Below are 24,610 nucleotides of genomic sequence, written 5' to 3'. Positions count from 1 at the left end.
AATCATGAAGACACTACTTTTGCAGAAAAACTTTTTGTCTGATTTGTCTTCCAATATTGAAAGAAGTTGAGCTTGTAGCCAATTTATTTTTGATTACCTTCGTAAATTACAAGATAATTTGCTGGGGCAGGGTCGTAACAAGGTTTTCTCCTTCCTCTTTGCCGACTAAAGAATGTGGCCCTGGACTTAATCTTTGGTATTAAAGCCAGACGCATTGGCGGTACATAAAAATTAAGTGACGGTGAAATTGAGGGCAATCATATCCACCTTAAACCTGATGTTCGGTCATACGTATGTTAATCAAGTAAGACACATCTTGCCAATTATAACGAGGCATCGTTCAAAGCTTGCGCAGAAACAGCGCAAACAGTTAGCTACGACAGAAGTAAAGTGCCTATTTGCAGCAACGTTTTCTTCTACTGTCATGATTCCTATTTCTGCTATTGTACCTGCATTTATATTGACAATGGACACTCGAGAACTGCCCTTGTCAAATTTGGCTGCAACTATTGAGAAGAGAAATTTGACAGAAAATTGGACATGTAAATCTACAGGCAAACAAAAAAACATTTATCTCTTAAAATTGTATTAAAGTGAAATCATATCAGTACTGCAATTCCCTACCTAAAAGTGTATTGTTGTACATTTTCTCTAGGAGGATACGTTATACGTACATAAAATCTAACGTCAGAATTGCATAGCAGTTGAATGTTCCTGCATATAAGATTCATGCCTTTCTAAACATATTTTTGATCGTTGCTCTGTATAAAAAAATGAAGGGGATTAGTTTTCCTATTTCCCCCGTGCCTCCACCACTCCAGTCCGTGTCCCATGGATGGTTGCATAGTAACCTAAAGCTGTGATTGTTTACTCGACCCAGATCCACTAGAAACGCAATCAATAATTAAAATGGCGGTTGACTTGAAATGGCCGAGTAATATCGACGTACCAAAGATTTCCCAGAAAAGATAACGAGACTAGGAAACAAATTTGGCACATCTACTTTGAATTCAAAGTGAGTAACTTTTTACCACTACATAATTTTTACCATCACTGCAAGGCGACCTAGCAGTGTGGCCTAATTTACCGCCTTCTAATCATATATCATTCATACCATATGTAGGCCGTTTTAGGCTTAATGTGTTTTGTCTGGTCCCCTGGGGGTTGGTTAGGAGTATTTTCTAACCAGGTTTTTAAAATTTTAAAAAGATATAAGTTTCGTGTTTTCAATTTTATATCGAAATGATGTTTGCAGATAACAAAGACTTGCTAAAACCTGCATGATTTAGTTGCATTTACTGGTCAGTCAAACCTAAACAATGAAAATACTTTTAAAAGTAGCATAATCCAGAAAAACAAGTAAACTTACAAAATGTGGAAAAAGATAATTCAAACAGGATTGGAAAGGAGGAGCTTTCTAAATAGGTTAACAAATCCAACGAAAGAGCCTATAGACACAAATAAAACTATTATTATTATATGCTCTGAAAAGATAATCCAAAGCATTGCTTTTCATTAAACTGTACATACATCAAAAACATCAAATTGAAATTTCAAATTGAAAGCAAGTTAGTTTTCATTTGATCTTGAACACTTTCTACTAGTCATTACATTAACATATATATCTCAGAATGTTGTCATTAATATAAAGCTATACATAAAATCAGGGTCAGTTACAATGCACCCTTTTGCAAATTTCACACCAGATTTGCAATAATCCCAAAACATCCTTCAGAAGTTGTGAGGTTAATGCCTCCATTCCCACAGTCCTAGCATTTATAATGCTAGCTAAAGAGTTATGTCCATATGTTCATGAATTTCACACATTATTTCTGCAGGAATGTCTACGCAAACTATAACTTCAAATGGTAATAAAGACAGTCCAAAATTGACTGCCAGAAAACACTGGGGCACCATCCGCAGGATTGCTACAAGGGAAGAGGATGAGGTAGATGCAACCCAGATTTTAACAGGGAAATCAATCACCCATGGTATCTACAAAACAGCTACACTGGTGTCTCAAACTGGAATTACATCTGTTACACACAATTTGCATTCTGGCCAGTATCTTATCCTTTTTGAAGACAGAAATGTTGAGGTTTTTCTTAAAGATGGAAGCAGAGAAAAAATTCAGCCCCAAGAGCTATTCAATGGAATTATTTATGCTTCAAAAGCAAAATTATATGTCACATGGAATGATAAAAATCTAATGCAGGCATGTGAATGTTTTAATGCTTATTAGATTTGTTATTGATAAGAAAATTATAGAATGGGAACTTTGCCTTGTCCCTACAAGATATTGCCCACATGCCCCGTAGTACAGACATTAGTTTTAACCATACAAAAATGTATTTATGTTTAAGAAGGGACACACAAATATCATATACATGCAACACAATGCTATCCATTATGTTCTGGTTATTGTTTAACCTGCTTTTATATTCTTTGACAATCAGCACAAAAGTAAAAGGTAAGATTGCTACATAAAATCAAACTACAAGAATCTCAAAATATGAATATAGTTTAAAAGTGTACCTATTAAATCACATCTAGTCTTTATTGTTTTCGAAGGTCTTCAAGATTTTATGGCACTTGCAGATCTGTTTTGTTCAAATGAAAGAACATCACTGGTTAATTGAAAATTAGTCTTTGTCACTGCAAGGTACAAGCCTTCATCCAAAAAACAAATAATGGGTATTTTTTATTTAAATTTTATTTTAATTTTATTTTTAGCTCTTAACACAAAAATTTGACTTGATAAGCAGTGCTCCATCATCAGGAAAGATCAATTGGTATGTTCTTTTTTAATCAAATCTTCCTTTAAATTAAGCTTTCAAAATCAAATTCTTCATTTTGAAAAAGTATCATGTATTTTAGTTGATTGTTTTGAAATTCGCAAAAATTTGCTCAGCTTTTCAGAATATTTATCTTTTGCTGAAGAAGTGTTGCTCAAAAGATTTCTGGTGCATTTTCTGCAAAAATGTTTAATCAGCCATAAGATTGGTACAGCAGGATTGAAAGACTTTGCCCATGAAATGCTGTGCTACATTTTTTAAAGATTTGTGCTTTTCAGTTTAACTTTTTTATTACAATAGCACTATATACAATGAATTCAAAAATGAAGTTATATCTGCAAGCAGTGGATCAGTTACTGTAAGTTTCTGTTTTTATTAATGGCTTTCTATGGCTAATGTAATAATTTATTGATTTGAAAAGGCACTTTTAAAAGCTTTATTGAAAATTTCTGTTTTGTTGGATTAGCTAGAATTGATTAAATGAAGAGTTTTATTTCATTTTGCTTTTATGCTAGCTACTGATGCAACATGTTATTGCTTAGCATTGGAAATCATATGTAATGGTTACATATAAAAGCTCATTTGAAACCCAATTGTTGTTTGATATCAACATGGATGATAGCCCTATAATTCCCCATATTATCGCAAAGATTAAAGTAGATAAGCCTTTGGTACCGCAAAGTTCGATATTAGCATGGATGAGTAATCGAGTATGCTTCATTTACACTTTTTTCACTTTTATATGCTATCATCAAGATAAATTTTTAAAATGGATAAGAGAAAAGCTCACTGCCTTTTCCCAACTGCTTCAAAACAAACAGCTAAGAATGAATGAATTTGTTAAATATTTTTTGTTGTTTTATTTCATAATGACTTTCTCAAGTTAGAGAAAAGTGACCTGAAAGTTGTTGGACATGCATCACATTACTTTTATTAGTTTTCTTCCATTAATGTAGTTACTTTCATAGACAAGAGTACTCGAACTTTCAAGGGCTTGTGCAAATAAACTTATAGATAAATTGAAAAAATAAACCTGAATTAATCTTCAAAAGTTTTCTTTTGAACTTTGAAAGAGGATAAAATCAAATGTCTAAGAAGCTTTTGCATTGATTCTGCAATTCCTTTTAAAAATTTTGTTTTAGTTGTTAACAGATCAGCTAAGAATCGTCTCAGAGAGCTTCTAAGTTAATTTTTTAATCAACGTTGTGTTTGTCCTAGCATTGACTTCTTCTATTCCAGCCAGTGACAATTTTAATGACTTAGGGCTCAGGGATGAAAAGTTTTACATACTCTTGTGCTTTTCAATTTGATTTTTTTTCTTAGGTGCAGGACTCTATTGGATATCAAATGTATGGGGCCTTGGGCAGTGGCCTCCTCCCTCTGCTCCCTGCTCCATATTGCTTACCAATCTGCTGTTTTTGTCTTTCAATATTTATTAAAATTCCATATTTGACCATGCTTCCATGCCATGAATTTTTTATATCTCTTTCTGGTTACCTCACGATGCTCAACTTCATTAAAAAGTTAGAATTTATTGGTAGTATATAAAGCCGGTGTCATATGCGTTTCGGTAACCTTATGCATTTCGGTCCGGGTACTCAAACGCATGGCAATTTTGGTTATGCAAAATCGTACCCAATCACTTAAACAATAGAGTACCAAAACGAATGGTAAAATTTAGCATGCAAAACGGTCCGGGTACACAAACGCATGGCAATTTTGTTTATACAAAAACGTACCAAAGCACTTAAACAATAGGGTACCAAAACGAATGGTGGAATTTAGCATGCAAAATGGTCCCGGTACACAAACGCATGGCAATTTTTCTTATACAAAAACGTACCCAAGCTTTTAAAAAACAGGGAACCGAAACGAATGGTGGAATTCAGCATGCGAACCGGTCTGGGAACACAAATGTTCTTGTTTATATTGTTCAGAACGTAAAGAACAATCAAACTATTTCTAACAAGGGGTACTAACAAGAAGCAGTGCTGTGATTTCCCTTGTTAAGTTTATACAAAAAAGTAAAACATTAATGGCGACTCCAAAGTTTTTTTGATTGAAAATTGTGAAATTTTAAACTCAAAAAGCATTGGGTTCAATTTGTTATTTATAACGTGTCATAATATCGCACTACGATGAAATCACATGATTTGAAACACATTGCGTTTTACAATGTTACACTTTTGCATAGGGTACCAAAACGCATATTACACCGGCACTTCTAGTTTGCATGCTGTGATGAAGGAGTATTTTGACAACAGAACTTATATATAAAGGTATTTTAAATGTTTTTGCAGGTTTGGTCTTTTCGAATGAACAACACTTTGCTTGTACCGAAGTTGACAATAACGGTAAGCAGTATGGATTATTCCATTTTTCTGTGTTACAGTCCGCCTTGCAGGAAGAAGAGACTCTAGAATAGACTGTAATGATCAACGACTTTTACTTCAATGATCTTCGTTGCTGTAATGATCTTTGTTAACTGCAAAAGTTCTGGTTATCCTTGAGATATTGTTTGGATGCCAGCTTTAAAAAACCAAGCAGGAAATTGATCAGACAACTATTGAACATTTCCGATGACAACCGTGACTATTTTAGCATTGGAATCTTTTATAAAGGAAAGGCTAGCATTAGCTCTAACTTAATAAATACCCAATATTAAATGTCAACTAGTTCATTTTTGCACGGATTTCGGATAGTCAGACAGTATTAGGACCATTTTAAGTGAAAACTTTATTTTTGACAGGATAAACTCGATAAGAATGATGAAGTAACAATTGTTGTCGCTGAGCCAACATCTAGCAAAGGCCAAAGGCTGTTTGTTGCAATAAAAAATGGTCTAAAGGTATTCAGACTGAGTGATGGTCATTGCATTGCACAGATGCCTGACTTGCACAAAAGAGCCATAACAGATATGCTTTTCTATCAACCGTTGCAAGTGAGTCCTTGGTACCTTTTCCTCATGTAAGGAAATATTTCCGTTGAAGGTTTACTGTTTTGTTATATAAAGCTCGATGCAGTATACACACGGTTTATGTGTGTATAACAAGATGGTGTTTAGCTGAGTTTGACCATTAAAGGCAGTACGTCGCGCCGTTCATTGGTTGATCGAAACAAAAAACAAAATTTCTAATCCAGTGAGTTTTGATTTCGTAACAAAAGACACCTCTTACTTGCTATTGATCAGTTGTACTAATTTGTCACGTTTCTCTAATTTCGAGGACCCTCAAAATTCAACAAACAATTGCCAATGCACAGCGCGACACATTGCCTTCAAAGCCTTATGATCAAAACAAAGAGTTCAAACTAGCTATGTTGCAATTTATCCAGTCTAAATGTGCAATGGAATCAAACATATAGATAATCGATTATAGGATTTAGCAGATCTGTAATTTGGAATTCAAGGGAGGTTATGACGATAGAAGACAAATTACTATTATGGCACTGAAAATTACAAAATAACCCATTTAATTGCTACACATCAAATTCCGCTATAAGATAACAGAAAGAGAACAAGGGTAACAAAACAATTGAGTTGTTTTAGATTATTTAGACTTCCGCTTTATTTCAGTTATTAAGAGCACGATAGCCTGGGATTATAAGGCTGTATGGTCCGGTTCTGGGTGGAAAGTATAATACTGTGGGTCCGCGTCAGTATTTTTTGTAAATTTAGAACCGTGCAAAAAATTTTCTACACTCAATATATGATTTCTTCAAAATTCAGGGAAAGTTTTAAGTACAGTTTTGATGCTATTCAATAACAATATATAAAGGCGGCTAGCTGCATACAGAAACTATGAAAGTCATTAAATGGCTATTTTCTATGTTACCAAAGGTAAACACGTGTTTACGATAAACTCTATCTTTTCCATTGCCTTGTCCTCTGAAAATTCTTAACAGAGTAGATAAGTTGCACATTCTCTGTATCATTTTGAAGAAAATAGTTTTTCTTTCACATATGGATAAATATATCTAGGTAGCAAGTACCTTCCATTTCATGGCTCTAATTGCTTGAGCATTCTTCACATTTTGGTCAATCAAGAACTTTCCTCCATAACTACTTCATAACTTTATTAACGTATTGTTATAGTGCCTATTGAAATGCAATCTCGACTGAAATTTTTTTTCTTATATGCATTGTTTATTCTCACCAACAGGTCATCATGACAGCTGCAGCCGATGGCTCAATAAAGTTGTGGGACAACTCTTGTAACCTTCGCTCCGTATTTATTGGGCACACAAATGCTGTCACATGCCTGTCATCATTCCAGAAAGGTCCTCTTGTATTGTCTGGGTCGAGAGATGGGTCTTTGAGGCTATGGAATGTTGACACAAACGAAGAGGTGGAGTGTGTTGAAGCAGAGCAACCTATCAACGGAATGTGCCGAAGATTCGGAGAGGAGGACTTTTTCACTTTTACAAGCAGTTCTCTAGTGTTTTGGAAAATCAACAACGTTTATAAGATATTCACTGTTATTGGGTGAGCCATTTAACTATTTATTGAAAGTAAATTTTAATCTGTATCAATTGTTTTTTAGTTAGAATAGTATATTTTTGCAAATGTAGGTTCAAACTCATAAATTATGTTTGTCTAACCGGGATTTGCTATGATGGAATATTTGCAATATAACTGCATTCCAAAGCGTGTTCAAGTATTTATAAGGATATATGCGTTTATTGCAGAAGCAAGGCAAAAATTATTAAAACTACAACTCATCCCGGGGTAAGTGCAATGCTTATCATCGTTGAATCTATAATTTATTGCTGCGTAGCGAATGGTGCCTTGGCTACCTCTTGTTCGGCTCAGTTTTTGTGGCTGAATCAGTTAGCTCTCTTGTGTGACTGCTGAATTTTTTAACGGTATGAATACCTTTGAACAGAAAATGATATAAAGAAATGAAGAAAATTACACTTGTAGACTTTTAACAGGCTTTAGTCACACATAACTCTAGTGAACTAGTTACTAACTGAATTTATTTATTAATTAAAATGTTGCGTACCAGCTTTTGCATACAGTCAATGATAATTTTCATTATTTTCATCAACCTTCAAATGCACCAAGTAGCTATTAATTACAAATTTACAGTATTGCAGGGAATACTTGATTACAAAGCAAGTGTTTAATTCACCTAACATTCACAAACACAGTCTTTTGATATGCTGGTATTTCATCTTTAGTAGTGCTTCTAGCATTTGATATCCAGGCAGACGTCATAACGCAAGATTTTCCTTGTACTTAGGTTCCGCCCTTAAGCTATTACATATGCGAAGATGCTTGTGTACGAATGACCTGTCCAAAAAATGGCAATGTCATCACAACAATGTTATCGCCGCAATCAAAGCGAATAATAGACGCAGTGTATGCAGTAGCTGAAGGTATTTGTCCTCTTTTTCTCTCTTTCTCCTATAAAAGTAGGTAGGGCTTATGTAGGCCATTGTTGGTTAAGGCAATTCATCATTTTTTTTGTAGAGTAGATTGCTCCAATATGGGCGCTCTATAGGGAGGTCTTTGATTGGAGATGGCTAACGATATCAACTGCTAACAATAGAATCAGGGGCAGCATGCATCATTTTTGTTAATAAATGTGTTGTCTTCCCTAAAGTGCTCACTTTTAACATAGCTTTTCCAGGGAAATCCTGAACCGTTCCTATAGCTTTATGCCTAAGAACTGGAGAATTAAGCAACACAACCAGTATTGAAATTTCTCGCAAGAAATTTAGAGTAGTTCAGGTTTAACTTTTATTTTTGTTGAATCAATTCATCCTTGTAGTGTTTCATTGTATCTTTAGGAGTGTTACTTGTGTTACTGCGGGATGGAATGATAATGAAATGTTCAGCGAAGACTAACCCATGTACCATAGAAGAGGGCTGGAACACTGACAAAAATGGAGGTATATGTCTAAGCGTATTTCTACGATTTTTAATTATGATGATTTTCGTAATGACGAAAATCTATTCAGAGTCCAGAAAACATTACGGTTCCACGGCTGTGAGTCAAAGGAAGGTTATCCAACGATGCAGTGATTTTGAGAAAGGTTTTTCATATAACTTGACAAGGGTATATAAAGTAAGAGGAATCGACCGATGTGCTTGAACATTTCTTTTATCCTGACAAAGCACAAAGACCAACCCATAGACGGATTTGCCTGAATTCTATTTTCAAAAAACTTCTGTTCAAAAGATGCAAGGGAAATTTCGAGAAGGGCAAATTTCATACGGAGGAAGGTTGAGGCGTTTTCTGGACTGCGAATGTATTGTTATGTAATCAAGATTTTTACCTCACATGTTCCTAAAACATTTGTATTCATCTGTCAAGGTGATGATTTTTTATTTCTCTTTTTATCAAGCTGGAAGTAAATGTACTGCGTTTTGTCTGTTTGAGCATGTTCTTCAGGTATGTTATATATTTTCTTACGGTATTTGTCATTAATTTCCATTAACATTCTCAACATCTGTTACTTCAAAACCAAATGAAAAGGTGAAAATAATTGTTTCTGAATCAACTACTTTTCGAAGTTATAGTGCACACTTGATAGTTAGCTGCGATGTCCCCCGCCTATTTGTCAATGTTTCCCCAACCAAGGCCCCTGATTAAAGTATTGTGCTATGAATTCGTGTTTGATGGAACTGCTTAATCAGCTGAGTGAGCCAAAAGTTTTTCTCAACCGACCTTTTAAGTTTTGATGGCTTTTTGTAACCTAAGAAGTGATATAAAATTTCTTGAATTTTTAAAGAAAAGAGATATTGCTTAATAGTTTTGTATAGAATGAATCAAGTCCTTTCCTTTTATGCATCTTTTGTACGTTTTGCGCAACTCATCTTAATTGTCCTGCATACTTTCGATGCCAAAAGGTTTTTTAAATTTATCAAATATGGAAAAAATTTATTTCTGTCTCATTGCAACTGCATTTGTCTGCTTTGAAAGGAAAAGTTGGTTGGAGATAGGTGGAAAGATCTAGTCACACAAAAGCAATTTGAAAATGCAAGCCATGCTGTTGAATCAGCTTCGAATGAAAAAATTAACAAAGAAAGGGACAGAACGCTGTTAATAGGTGGCTGTGAAAATGGAAAGCTTGTTGTATTGAACTGGACTGGTATGAGAAACAAAGGAAAAGTGTCCTTCTCCATCGAGGTATGATTTTTGTTGAACATTGCTTCTTAGATTTTCAAACAGGCATAATTTAAACAGTAGATAGAAAGCAGAAAATGCAAATGGAGGGAGAAGAATAAAATGTTAAGAGGAACAGCATCTTGTAACGAATATATATCCAATTTGATACAAATAAACTAAGCAAGTATCTTGTTTTGCCATATTGTGCTTTGTCAAAGTAATTACAAAGTATTAGGTATTTCAATTGAAGTAAATTCATAGCTTTCCTCTTATACCTGTTTATATCATTGAAAAAATTTCAACTTTGTTTGATTCAAAATGCTATTAGATATAGGGATATAAATTGGCTTATTTGAACGAACAAAAACCTTTTTATTTTTCTCTCTCTTCTTTCTTTTTGATTTATTTCAATTGAGATAACTGTAGCTATTATGATTTAATTTTTAGTTGTGGCTTAATGCCAAATTTACTTAATGGCCAAAGATATTGTTGTGAGATATCGAAGTGGTTGTATATGGGTATTTTTATATTCACACAGGCACACAGAGGAAGCATCGTGTCCTTAGCAAGCAATACTACAATGAATCAAATTGCCTCGTGTAGCAGCGGTACGTGCTCATGTAATCATTAATATTACTTTCTATATTGACATTGATAATCTGTCAATATTGAAGACAGTCGTCTATACCACTAAATTACCATCTTGCCGTAATAATGTAACCCAGGAATACTTTAGCTTGTGCACAAATTACTTTAATTAGGTCGAGGATTATTTATATACAAATATCATCTTATGAATCTTTAGGAGAGTTTGGTAAGCCTTGTTATTGTAATATTTCATATGACGTCTAAAAGTGTAAACGACAATTACATTGTAGGAGACAAATATGAAAATATTTTTCAAATGATTTTGCCAGTTATCTAATATACCGGTTATCTACACTAAATCCACGATTCGCTTGCTCTAAACTAACGCTTGCTAGCCAGTGGTGTACCCAGGGCTGTAGCTGTGGGGGGAGGGGGGGGCCCCCAGAATTTTTTTTGCACCACGCCCTTCAGACACTCGCAAATGCGGGAAAACGCCCTTTTTGCAAAATTTCCCCCCATAATTTAATTCATGTTAGCTACGGTGAATAGCAAAGTATTTTACAATCGTTATTGACACAAGCATATAGTATACTACACCCCCCCCCCCCCCCCCAAATGAGTTTTACATCGTTTTTGGGCAAATCTCGAGAATCACATTTTAGAAAAGTGGGGGGTCCGGACCCCCTATTCCCCTCCTTGGGTACGCCACTGTTGGTAGCGCCTGCCAAATGAACTTATGTCATGGTTCAAAAATTGTTTGTTCTATAAGCTTATTGTTTAAGTATTTGTCACGGGCCGTTCATAGCCCGAACCAGTTGGTGTCATATCTATTTCTGCTATGGACGGCATAGAATATTGTATTTTGTTTTCGTTTTTAACATTGATGATTTTAAATGATTTTATTTCATACCTTTATGAAAATTTAAGATAATCTTTTCGTCATTTTTGCAGATAAAACCATTCGCATTTGGCGCGTTTTCCCATTTGCGGAAGATGCTCTTGCTCCGATGATGTTTATTTTGAACAACGAGCCTGCGACTCATTTGGTCTACAGCAAACACAGACTGTGTGTTGTACTTCAGGATCCGTCAACTGCCACTTTCAACGTCACTATGTTTAGAACAACAGACACCGAACCAGGTAAGAGTCATTATTCTTGGCCGTGTTACGTTTGGAGCCATGTTACGCGTTGATGCCTAGAAGTTACTCGTAGATTCGTGTCATTATTCTTGGCCATGTTACGTTTGGAGCCATGTTACGCGTTGTTGCTTAGAAGGTACTCGTAGAGTCGTGTTATTATTCTTGGCCGTGTTACGTTTGGAGCCATGTTACGCGTTGATGCCTAGAAGTTACTCGTAGATTCGTGTCATTATTCTTGGCCATGTTACGTTTGGAGCCATGTTACGCGTTGTTGCTTAGAAGGTACTCGTAGAGTCGTGTTATTATTCTTGGCCGTGTTACGTTTGGAGCCATGTTACGCGTTGTTGCTTAGAAGGTACTCGTAGAGTCGTGTTATTATTCTTGGCCGTGTTACGTTTGGAGCCATGTTACGCGTTGATGCCTAGAAGTTACTCGTAGATTCGTGTCATTATTCTTGTGGCTATGGTAGCAGTATTTATTAGAGTAGTGTTGCTTTATTTTTTAACCCTTTCAACTCCACACTGCAATGGCTTCAAATCAAAATGTAGATTTTTGACTCATGCTCAGATTAAATGCAAATACATTGTAGTATAATCTTGCTTTATCAACAGATCAGTTCGAATTCCTTAATCAACTTTCAGTCAACTTTATTATGAAATGGCCCTCGCTGTCTTTAATATGATATCTGGATTTTAGTTTGAAATTTCTTGTCAGCTTGATTACGTCATGTAGCAAAATAGATTTTCAGATTACCTAGCTCCACTAATACTTTATTGCTGTTTGAATAGATAACTGTGAGTGAAAAATTCATCGGAGTTTAAAGGCACTATGTCCCTCGCATTTCGCTGGCAATTTAAATTCTCATTGGTTAGACTATACAATAGACCTATTGTTACGGAGCCAATCGGCTAATCGTCAACGTTTTTTCGATTTAGACTGCAAAGGCTATTGTTAACTCTGAACAGTTGACTGACTTTTTGTTTCTTATACAGTGAGAATAGAACACAGTGCTGACGATGATCATTTAGATACGATAACGGCCCTGTGTTGTTGTTCAAAGCTAAACATCTTTGCGTCTGCTAGTGCAGATGGAACCATACGGATATGGGATGAACAAAACAGGAACGTGAGGTATTTTTATAAAACTATATCCGTTTTGATGATGAATTTGTGACGAAATACCTCAAGATGAGTCTGGTTACACTATTCTTTGTGCCTGCTGAAATCTATTAAGATCAGGATCCATTTGAATGTGGCCTGGCAATGGCTGGAAGGTGACTCAAAGGTATACAGAGTAGGATGTTTGGTCCCATGCACGTTGATGCACTTTGTAAGCCTTTTTTGCTATCTGAGTCAGACGAACGTTAGACGAACGAACGATATTGTCACTTGTTGTCAATAAAGTTTTCTACTGCATGTTTCTTGTTCAATGCAGGTTGGCTTGAAACATAATTTTTCTGAACCTTGTATGACCGACCTTATCTCTTTCCAATAATGTCTCATATCGAAAGCCAACGATGTCTCAGATCGCTTATTTTGGTTTCAATAAGAATCCAAATAGTGATGACCGTTGTTTGTTGCAATCAAGAACACGGTTTCTCTCTGCCTAATCCCCGTCTGCCGTGTATAGGGTTCAATTCTCGTGAATATTTGTGTCACATGAAACTCTTCGAAGAAGATTAATCAAGAAAACATATAGAGTCCAGTAAAGGATATTTTCCTTATCCTTAAAGCATGGAATTAAAAAAGACCAGATGTTGTGGTTAACTGCAGATAGTAACTCTTTGCTAATCATTTTTTCCACTGATTTTTAATGCTCTCGATTTTAGGATTATAAAACTACACATCAAGCCATCCAGCTTATGCTTTTGTAGTCAAAGAGGGGATTTATTGGTTGGAATCGGAGAGCATGTTTCAAGGATCCCCTACAAAAGATGTGAGTTTAGCTAATTATTTCATCAGTTGTTGTTTCCGTCACGGGAAGATTTTCCAAAGGTACTTTAAAGAAAGTCTGCTAGCAGTAACGATAGATTGAAGATAAATTTGTCTTCAGCATACATGCTAATGTCGTGTCAGGGTTTCAATCTATGTAGATTTTTTACCTTATAATATCATTTATGACTGCAAATTCTATATAAACTGCCTTGAATAATTGTTTTCCCTTGTATCTGAGATATTTTGTTAAAGTATACAGTGTAACAATATATAATACAGTGTAAAAATATATAATACAAGGTCGGTATGATTTCTTGAGCGTTTCTTATCAAAACAAACGTTGTTCTTGCAGACCTGCCAGAAAAGCTGATACGCCGTATGGTTGCTGTAAGATTCAACGATTCCCGAGGCATCAAATCCATTGAAATTGATAAAAGCGTTCTTGAAAAGCTGGACGTTGACCAGAAGCATCGACTGTTGAAAGCTCGAAGCTCAGATTCTCTTCTAGCTAAATTTGTTGACATTATCCCATTTGATGAGCTGGAAGAGAGAAAGCTGGAAGAGAAAGAGAGAAATATGGTGAGCACTTGTATAAGAATGGGTGCGAATACAAAATCATGCATTTAGTTTTTGCTTGTAAATAATTAGACAGTTACAGTAGGCAATTATAGGAGTTTTTAGATGCACAAAGATTTATGTTTGTATCTATATTTTGATTAATTTTGAATATTTTGGTTCCCCCAGTATCGTCGAGATTGTAGTTTTTACAGAGCTTTGTGCCCGTTATCAACGAAAGCTAAGTTTCTTGTGATGTTGTGTCTTCAAATAGCAAAAATTGGCTAAGATTACAATTTGCCAGTTCCCATCGCTTTTATCGGGCTTTTACGTGCTTGTAAATATCTGCTTATACTTCCACTAACAATTTATTTTTCAAGTCGTTCCCCTTAGACGTTGTGAAATATGAGTCATTGGATGATTTCTTAATAGATCATTTTTTCTAAACACGTTTTTTCGCCTAATTTACACGTTAATACCAAACGTTAATACCATACCAGTGTGTCCAGCTACTCATCTAAGATATTGTAGAAGTTGCAGTATTAATAAATGGCCTAGAACAAATTCTATTACAGAAGGGGGTGAGACTTGGCATTCAACTGAAGGCGTTTTATTTTGCAACTGAGTTGGTTTGTCCTATGTATACTTTCGGTAATGTAACTGTAGAGCCAGCTATTGTATTTATGTAAATTTAGGGCTTTCTCAATGCAAAATTGTTTAATTGTAGGCTGTTTCTATTCTGAAAAAACGCGATGATGATTTGACAAAGCTACGTGATGGTGAGATTGCTGCAAGGAAGAAACCAGCTCCTTCCGAGACGGTACGCGAAGAGGCGTGGAAGAAGTATCTCGATATTTTTTACAACAGAAGCTCTGTCCCTGTTTTTGATAATAATCTAATGGACGATGAGGATGAAGAACAGTACACTCCTTATGAGGCGCGTGATTCATACAAGCCGGATCGTAACAACACCGGATTTTTTTCAATCTCCACGGAGCCATCTGATATCAAGAAAATGGCAACGAAATTGAAGGAGCTTGATACAGAAAAGAAAGAGACAAACAATTATAAGGCAGAAAATGAAAGGTCTTTATCTTGGAGCTCTGAGTTTGGATCAAGGAATAGAGAGATGACAAGGCCGTTGAGTGTCGGCCTGAGACCAGATATACACGAGAGATCCCAGCTGGTGTTGCTTCGAAGGATTTTGTCAGCTCCGCCGAAGTTTAAATCCTTTAAAAATCTGACTAATATTAAAAAAGGCTCTGATGCTGTTGAAGTTGGCACTAGGATCATTGAAGTGCCCCTGGCGCCAGACTTTCCATCGAATTTTGAAACACTGAGAAATCTGAACAGAAGCATAACAGATCGGCAAAAAACATTCAATGAAAACAGAAAGGCACGAGGAATGCTTCCAGTTGCTCCTGATGGGTATTTGCCAAATTCAATAATTGTTGCTCTGTACAAAGAGTTGAAAAAAGAAGAGAAAGTTGAGGAGAAAGAGTGGAAGCCTAAACAGCTGACAGAGAAGCAGCTTGAAGAATTAGAAACGTTCAAGAAAAGGGTAATTATTGACTTTCTTGTAAACGGTAGTTTTCAGGGATATACAGGGTGGTTTATTGAAGGAACATTTTGAGCTGTTAGGAAATCCTGAGTGTCCTGCTCATGTCGCACAGACAGATCCAATTATTGCAAACCTCACACCCCATCTAGGAAAATTGTTGCTTCGGCCTTTCCTACATTTTTTTGGCCTGCAAAGGTGTGTTTGTTCATGTTGTCTTTTTTGATGTTATTCGCATTGCCACAACAGCTTTTTGAATAACTTTAATCTATAACGCGGAAACCTTTTTGACAATTAATTTCATCTCTATATAAGTACAATTTTGGAAATGGATAGGCCATGATTGGATTGTCAACTAAATTTTGAAGTGACTCTTGTATCACTAAAAGGTCCTTTCTCTCTTATCTTCAAAGCAATTAAATTATTTTTTAATCTCAGTTCTATGTGGGATTATCAAATACGAATTGATGAAAAGCTTTTGTCATTTTTGATGGAGTACATGTCATTGTATGACATTTTAGTTACTTAGCTGTTCTCTTTTCACAAGGGAATGAGCATTTTATCCTTTGATATTCTGTGACTAATAACTTTGTTCAAAGAAATACTCATATCTCTTGGTTGCAGAAGAAAAAGTTCACTGTGGAAGAAAAACCCGACGAAGAGCCTGTAAAAGTCAACGAAGTAAGGTCGTCGATTTTCGAAAAATTCAAATTGCTGTCAGAATCGCCGTCATCAGAAAAAGAATTAGATCTAGAAACCCCACCTCCGAAACCCCCAAAATCGCCAACCCCAGAACCATCGCCCGAGCCTCCAGCTCAAGAGCAACCCAAAGTCGTGAAACCGCTGAAACCAATCGAGAAGCTCGTGTCAAGACCGATTGTTAAAAGGTTAGTCAAATTGGGCACTTTCATTAATCATTACAAACCATTAAAATATACGCATTTTTGATGCTTAAAAAGAATTGATCAATAGCCTACCTACATCAAGCCTATAAAGGCAACGCTTTAATTGGTTGTGTAAAGAACTGAGATCCTTTTTTTTTTCTGTTACATTCGTTTTAATCTTGGTTTTTTAAATTATGTTTGCGATCTGAAACTTTCAGTTGTGATGATTTCAAGATTGTTTTTAGCGGTTCATTTCGATATGTATTCTTCACTTGAAAGTCTTGTATTCTTTATGTTTAACTGCAAAAATTAAATCCGTAAGCCTACGATTACTCCATTGAAGGTAAATGAAAGATTTCTTTCAAGGGTACTTTTTGCTTAATGCCGATTTTAAAATCAGTACAATAGCCATTCTCTATCTTCCTTGATAAGAACGCCGACACCTCCACGTGAACCAAGCCCTCCGCCACCCCCTCGACCTGTGACTCCCCTTCCTGGATTCATTGTTCAGTTTAAAGGCCAAGAGTGGTTTGAGAAGCTATTTCCAAATGCAACGCCGGAGGTAACGTATTTTTGTAGCTTAAAGAATGGGCATGACAATTGGCCAACCAATGAACGCGATTCAACTTACACGTTTATTGATTTGCTGATTTTGATTGACAGATGGCTCAAGCCACTTTGGTCTCTGTCCATTTAAAATGTTCATTTATTTATACTATAGTGTCATTTGTCTTTTACTTGTTTTTTAATCGAAAACTCATCTATTGATCCCTATTTGTTCTCGCCATTATTAGACTCTCATTGTATGTCCTGGAAGTTAAGGACATACATGAAATTTCAGGACATCGTTTGTTTTCATTTGATGCAAAAAAGGTTTTTTATAAGGTTAAGTGACTAAGGAAATAAATGCTGGTAAGAACCATATGAATGGCACACTTAACTAATATATATTATCATTTAGTATCGATTTCAACTTCTATAATAAAGAACCGGCGTATATCTTCAATTCTTTTTAAAATTCAATGCCCTTAAGATCGTTAAGCTCTTTTCATAACTATTGCGTTATCTGGCCTATTATGTTTTGCTTTTTTTGCTTAATGTTTGACAGAGAACAAACTGATATCGTCGTTACTTTCATTATTAAAGGTTTAACTCTGATTGACATTTCTTTTGTCATTATCATTATTGAGTAACAGTAACTCCCTCTTTTCATTAAATTTAACATTATCAGAACGTGGCTATATTTTCTTCTGTGCTTTGAACTCCCTAGCTGTTTCCAAAACCTTGGACTATTGTTGGATTCGTACAGTTGTTACTTGACTGCCTGAAAAAGGAGCAAAACTTTGATATCAAGACACAAATATGTGCAGTAAGTGAAAATTCTTATTTTTAGCACATTTCAAACAATAATATAGCAGGGGTGTAGTGCTAGGGGGGCTCAAGGGGGCTGAGCCACCCTTATTGATGCCAAAAATTGGCAAATTTCTACTTTTGCTATTGTTTTTTGCAATATTTTGTGCAAGGGTCCCTTTGCTATTTTGATAGCACTACACCACTGTGATATAGGTATGGAGTTCAACAGGACCTCTTGAAATTCTAGGAAACTATGCAATCCCGCCTAAAGACATATCTCTTTTATATCCTATTATCCATTCACAATTAGGATTCCATGCCCCTTTCTTTACCCTAAAAAATCACCTGTTCTACGCGCAGTTAGTTCGATACGTCAATCCTCCACTTCACGAATGAATTTGCATCGTTAGACTTTCTGAAAAAAAGATTCCACATGTCTTGGCTTTTCTCACTTTTTTTTATCAAAATCTTTTTTTTATATTGCAGGCAATCCTGATACTTCACAGGCAACACCCTTTCAATGCTGAAACAGTCAATTTGGTACAGAATGCTCTTATAGTACAGTTGAACATTCCCCTTGAACCTTCAACTGATGACTCTGAAAGCAAAAATCGTTTTATCAAGCTTTCGCTCACAACCCTTGCTTCGTTATCGATACACGACGTGCAGTTTATATTAGAGCTGATGGCTCAGTACATCACTGCAGATTTTGAAACAAGGTAGTTGGATTTGATGATTTTGCCAATATCCATAGTCGCATTGGCTACATATAAACTCCTTCCCTCTAAATCTGTGAATTATTGCATAACTATTTTTCATTCATGACGGCGAGAGCCTGTCGCGAGCCTCCTTCAAATAAATCATCCTAATGCTATATTCTAAGTACTCAGTATAAAGATAAATCCTCAGCCTGTTCTGTAGTATATGGCTGGCTGCAGTATGATGTAAATCTAGATTTTATCTGTTTTCACGTTTTCTCTCAGCCACAATCTTTGCACTCTCTTCCCCTTTCTTTTGCTTCCCTGGCCCCTATTTCGTCATAAAGATCTCTGTAATACTAGAGCTTTTTAAGCAAAACTTTTCCAATTTAGCGGCTATCTTCATATAGCTTCGAAGCAAATAGTTTTAAAGCTTCAGTAAAAGGGGAAAAAGCCTTGATCCCTACTTTTGCTAGCCTTGGCCCCCCTCACTTTTAAATTCGTGGCGTAGGCCCTGGTTTAGCAATGCAAAAAACACAGATTCTGTCTCAACATCAAACTGCGTCCCCGTCTTTGCCACTTGCATGTCAAACTCTGAAAGACTTATACTAACTACAGAGGAGTATTAATTACTATGAATGCATGATGACCTATGTAGAAGGGGAATAAGCAAAGTACTAAAGCAAGCGATGTGTAGAGACCCAAATTAATCGTTACTATTTTTTGTGTGACCATTGATATTGTGTGAAGTCAGCTCTTATATTGAATGAGCATGGAAGTTAAACATGTCATTGCATAAAACTTATACCGCCTCTTTCCATTGTTATCTTTTGGTTTTATGTGTTTCTTCTTTCCCTGTTCAAATGATCCGTATTCTACGTTTTAGGCATCATGCCATACAGATTTTCCATGAAATTGGACTTCAGGACCCCCACAGCTATTTCACAAGGGAGCTTGAAACCTTCACCACCTACGTATGGATTTTATTGAGGACTAATTCTTATTATAAAGTGTTCTGAACCTTAAGCTAATTCTAAACTTTTTATTGCACGCAAGAGTTTCCAATCTACTTATCATTGTTTAATAGTTCCAGATAATTTTCTTTAAGTCGAAATCAGGGAAGATTTCACTAGCTAACCATTACAGATATCGTCTTCGAACATGATTGATAATAGCCTAAAAATTCAGGGAGGACACGCTGAGACTCTTGAAAATAAATGTAGTATTTTATCTTTGAATGTTATATTTCTACTCTTTTTAGACCGCGCTCGTGGAAATTACATATATCATTGTTAAGAGTAGTAATCTTGTAAATGTTGATATCTAGCCAAGAAATTCTCTTCAAGGGAATCTTTGATAAAGTCCAGAAGAAGCAAGCAATAAAGGATCAATGCAAAGATTGGTTAGAAAAATGGATGCAGTTATTCAGTGAACATATTGCTTCCCTTGCCGGCAAAATCTACCGAGCAAAGAAGGGTAATGTTGTCAGGTATGCATCCCCTCTTTGCTTTTTTCTGCACAAGAGAAGGTATTGACAGATTTATCTAGGGGAAATCGGTTTTATAGATATCGCGTAATTGGTAAGCTAGACTATAAATAACAACTTCACTAGAGATTGTTGTTGAAATAGTTTCAACCTTATTTAGCCTTAGTGGTCATTGTAATCTGGATTTATTTAGCATATTGTATTCTTATATTTTCTTTGGTTTGAATTTCTATTTTCTTTTGCTTTTCTTTTCTTACTAAATTTCAAACTAAATTTCAGGGGCACAAAAAACCCGAAAACAAATACGAAAGGCATTCTAAAGAAGAACAAAAAGGTTTGATTTTTACCATGACATGATTGATGATATAATTAAATTTTAGCACTGTTTATATACCGATAGGCTGCCGGTTTTCAAAATGAAAAGAACAAAGAATTGACTAACAAACATAATGTTTTTAATAAGCGATGCTAGATAAATTGCTTCTAATGTCAAGGTCACCCATTTCACCAATAGGGACAACATGTTGACGGAACCTCTAATGCAAATGACTGCAGTTCTAAGTAAACAAAAACTCAGCTTCTTTTGATCCAGGCAGAGGTTGCACTAAAATTTTGGTGATGTTTTTCTGCAATTAGTTCCGACACACGTTTATAGGTTTGATATTTTGTGATGTATTGTCATATTTTTTATCAGTTCTACCAATCCAAATGCTGTCTTCTCCTTCTATTTATTTTATCAATTTCAACACCGAGAAACCTTCTGACATCACAATTTATTTGAATTTTAGGAATCGGCTTATGATTCAAGTGGAAGAAAGAGTGCGTATCTTTGAGTTTTTCCTTCCTTTTGGTAGTTTTTAAAAAATGCAAAAAGACCTAATGCTACAATTAAATATTTTTCCTTTTAAACCTTTACCCCTTTCTAGTTATACCTGTGCTTGCTTTCATTTTGTGTTATTTTTATTTGGACGTGATAAGTAACAAAGTTGAAGACCTTCTTTTCAAATGTATCAAATGAGTTTTATACCACCTCTTAGGAGGTTACATTTTGTTTTATATTTTTAGTCACTTTCATGCCGAATGACTTCATAAGTGATGCTGCAAAGAACGTGATGCCAATTGATGCTATCAATTATTTCTGTGAAATGGAATATCAAAATGAACTCGAAAGAGCACGAAATGCTACTGCTGCCCCTAGTGAAGAAACGACAAAATCTGATCGCTTGAGAAACACAGTCGTTATTCTTCCAAAGATTGATGGGTATGCTTCAGAATTCTCCTTCTATGATATGTCTTTATCGACTTGAATTTATAACTAGGGGGGTGTTAGAGGCGGGACATTGCATATAAAGTGTGACTGGTCAGGTATTTTCAACTGATGGTTAGCAAGAATTTCTTTTAGTAATTCTTTTAGTGCTCAGATTTGAATCAAGCACGGTTCTCTTATTCCGTCCTCTTATGTTTCTTCGACCGTCACAATTCGAATATGTCTTAAACTGCAAGTTTTTGGACTTCTGACACTTGGACATTGCCAGTTCCGGTTGACCCTTTGGTGAGGTTACCCCACTATCGGTGCTGTTATCGAAAGACAGCAATTTAAAGCACAGATCTTTGGTTGAGGGAGCGAGCAAGAAATCTTTTCGGGTTCCTTTAAGACCAGGCTTTGCTGTCTCTTAACTCGATCATCTTTTCCAAGTAGCAGTTTTAGAAGAGTTTTTTCTCGCCTGTAGGTATCGCAGCCTTGCACGTCTTGGCGAAACACATCAAAGCTGCTGCCATCCTGAGAGAGAAACAGCATTGGCATATGGTTTGTTCTGTCTTTTTCCAATATTATAATTATGTCCGTTAAAAAAAGATGCCACGAGACAATTAAGGTCGTCTAAAATTTTTTAATCTAGAACTTTTCACATATTTTTTGAATAACCACCTTTTTTCTCATCTTCCTAACCAACTAAATCGTCGATGCACGCTTTTATTTACTTCATTTATATAATAAAGGTTATGCTATTCCATTTTGTGCTTCTTTTATGCATCATGTTCACCTTGTTTTTTTACAGATGGTCGACTACCACCCATTCACCAGTCAAAGCAGGACAACTTTAATCAAGGCCTGCTTCTTCGTCTAAGTACTCTAACGCTTAACCCGTTTCCCAATTTACTGGATGAGCTTCTCTATGAACCATTTGCTAACAGCAATCTCATAACACTAAGATCAGCACCAAAATATTTCATTCCATCGCATTCATACACCGGAAACATGTAAAATTAAAAAATGTTACTCTATAGCTCCTGTATATATGTAAAGCTTCAGCTAATCATATGTTTAATTCACAACAGTGAAATAGTGAAGAAGAACAACAGTGTTAATAGTAACATATTTTGTATCCTTGAACATACCTTACATTTTTTATGGAAAACATATGTAAAATGTAGAATCTGATCCTTAGACAAATATTTTTAATGCGAACCTAGGTTTTCAATACCAATTTCTGTATATATATATGGTTGCTATGAATTTTTGTATCATCTAATGAATATCCATTAATGTAATTTTGTAAAAAGTTTTTAAATGTGTTTTAGGAGCTCTTATTCCCTCTACCAGGTTTCAGTTTCGTCTCTGATACATAATGTTATAGTAAAATTGATCAACAGCTCGATGCTCTAAATGTGGAAGATCAACTTTTTTTTACATTGTACAATATAGCTGTATTAAATGTGTTAAAGAGGATGTTAAATGTCTTTGATACACAATCCTTGTGTATTAAAGAGGGTAAAATGCAATATGGAGGGCCTTGTTGTTTATGGAGCTTTTTGTTTATTGCTTAAAGCGACTTAAAACTACAGTTCTATCATTTCAAATTAGTAAGAAGGGTTTTGAAAATATGACCGTAAGGAAGAAAAGTTCAAGAACATAAATATGCAATATTGTATAAACCTAGCAATCGCATACTAATCTCATAGATATCTCATGAATATTTCGCAAATAATCGTTTATGTTCACCTGATTAGCATTTCATAATCATCTCATGATATTCTCATATTCGCCTTTTTTCATCCAATAGTCATCTAATTGTGGCATCATAATCATGATGATCTCTCAACCATCTAACATCCGTCTAACCGTCCTTTCATACTTGTTTTATTTTCATCTCATAATCGTCTCAAATTTGATAATAATCTCAACTGATAATCCTGCTTATTTGATTAGTGATAGCATAATGTCTCAAATCCTACCAGGGAAGGCAACAGTTTCGGATTTTCGATAGTTCCTTTTTCTGTTATGTTTGATTAAAAAAGTCAGTAGAAGCAATAAGTTTAGCTTTACTTGTTACAATAATTACTATTCTTTTATTGGGTATCTTAACCTTGATATTGATGTAAATCTGAACTATTTCATCTTAGATTAAATCAGTTCAATTATAAATTACTTTAAGGAAAATTGATTTATCTTGTAAGCTAAAGAATTATTAAAAAAGCCAAAGAATTCAAAAACCAAATAAAAAATTTCAACTCTAACTGTAAACGTAAACACATGATCCATAATTTTTATGGTAAACAATGAGTTAAGCAATATAAACTTATTTTAAAGATAAATGATAAATTCTCTTCAAACTGCGCATGCTTTCTTCCTATATCAGTATAATAATAGCTTAAAGCAATAAAAATTTTGCTTCTTTGCAGATCCAATGCTTCGCTTCAACCATCCCGTTGATACTGACGAGCAATATTAAATCATAAAGACAATAAACTTAATGACACTTTATATAAACGTATTTATTCAAGGCAAATATTGAGCTTTTATCTAAACTGTAATGGAGAAATGCATTAGTGCTAGATTTGGAAAAATGGGAACAAAACGAAATAGGAGAGAGGGGTGGAGGGCCGTTTTAAAAAAGTAGGGTACAGATTGGTTTAGGTTTCTACAGGGTACAAATTGGTATCGTGTGACAACTAGGTTTGGAGGGTTCGAGATAAGAAAAGCTCATGGAGAATTCAAGAAACCCTTGACTTGTTTGTTTATTTGTGCTCAGTACCTGCCTTGTTATAAATCTGCTGGTTTCTGATAAACATGTAAAAGTATTTATGTTAAAGCATGATCAATTATGCAAAGGTGTTGTTTAATTAATGTCTAAGTAGACATCATCATACCAGCCTAAATAACGTAAACTTTTATCCTAAATCTTTAAATGTTTTTCGGAATTAAACTCAACTTAAATTCTACTGTACTATGATTCAACCCTAAAATAACCTAAAGCAAAAGTATTTTTAGTTATTGTAAGAGAAATGCAAACTGAAATTTTCTGGTAGTATCCTTTTAAATCTGCTAAAGCATTAAAAAGGAAAGACATTAAAGATCTGTCAAATAGAACTAGAGATTACCCAATAAGACATTTAGCCCAAACTCTACAATCTAGCGGTTCTGGGACCAATTTTTCTCAAAACATCCGATCCCGTCTCAGGAGAGTTTATTGGACAAATGTAGAACATGGTACACTCTGGCTT

General features: G+C 35.2%; 1 protein-coding gene across 2 annotated transcripts; it reads left to right on the top strand.

The window, feature by feature from the left end:
* Positions 1 to 96: 96 nt before the first annotated feature.
* Positions 97 to 23,984, top strand: LOC135690774 (WD repeat-containing protein 97). 2 transcript variants are annotated; one of them, XM_065208432.2, is made up of 29 exons: positions 97 to 1,015; positions 1,839 to 2,215; positions 2,734 to 2,792; positions 3,096 to 3,153; positions 5,096 to 5,149; positions 5,545 to 5,736; positions 6,956 to 7,278; positions 7,482 to 7,521; positions 8,039 to 8,174; positions 8,589 to 8,690; positions 9,147 to 9,193; positions 9,725 to 9,931; positions 10,449 to 10,518; positions 11,450 to 11,638; positions 12,631 to 12,769; positions 13,468 to 13,574; positions 13,926 to 14,152; positions 14,856 to 15,689; positions 16,311 to 16,573; positions 17,003 to 17,132; positions 17,841 to 17,939; positions 18,410 to 18,642; positions 19,508 to 19,595; positions 19,968 to 20,110; positions 20,387 to 20,441; positions 20,896 to 20,926; positions 21,173 to 21,368; positions 21,838 to 21,914; positions 23,789 to 23,984. In XM_065208432.2, exons 2-29 carry the CDS (start codon positions 1,841 to 1,843, stop codon positions 23,836 to 23,838), a joined length of 4,524 nt encoding a protein of 1,507 aa, XP_065064504.2. In that variant the 5' UTR covers positions 97 to 1,015; positions 1,839 to 1,840; the 3' UTR covers positions 23,839 to 23,984. The 2 variants fall into 2 exon arrangements, with proteins under 2 accessions (XP_065064504.2, XP_065064503.2); XM_065208431.2 differs by lacking the exon at positions 23,789 to 23,984 and adding an exon at positions 22,165 to 22,911.
* Positions 23,985 to 24,610: the final 626 nt, after the last annotated feature.

This window comes from Rhopilema esculentum, chromosome 4, assembly GCF_057945365.1.
Source record: "Rhopilema esculentum isolate cy_ngs chromosome 4, ASM5794536v1, whole genome shotgun sequence".
In the NCBI taxonomy this organism is placed as follows: Eukaryota; Metazoa; Cnidaria; class Scyphozoa; order Rhizostomeae; family Rhizostomatidae; genus Rhopilema; species Rhopilema esculentum.
The sequence above is the reverse complement of the archived record's forward strand: the minus strand, read 5'-3'. Positions and strand labels throughout refer to the sequence as shown.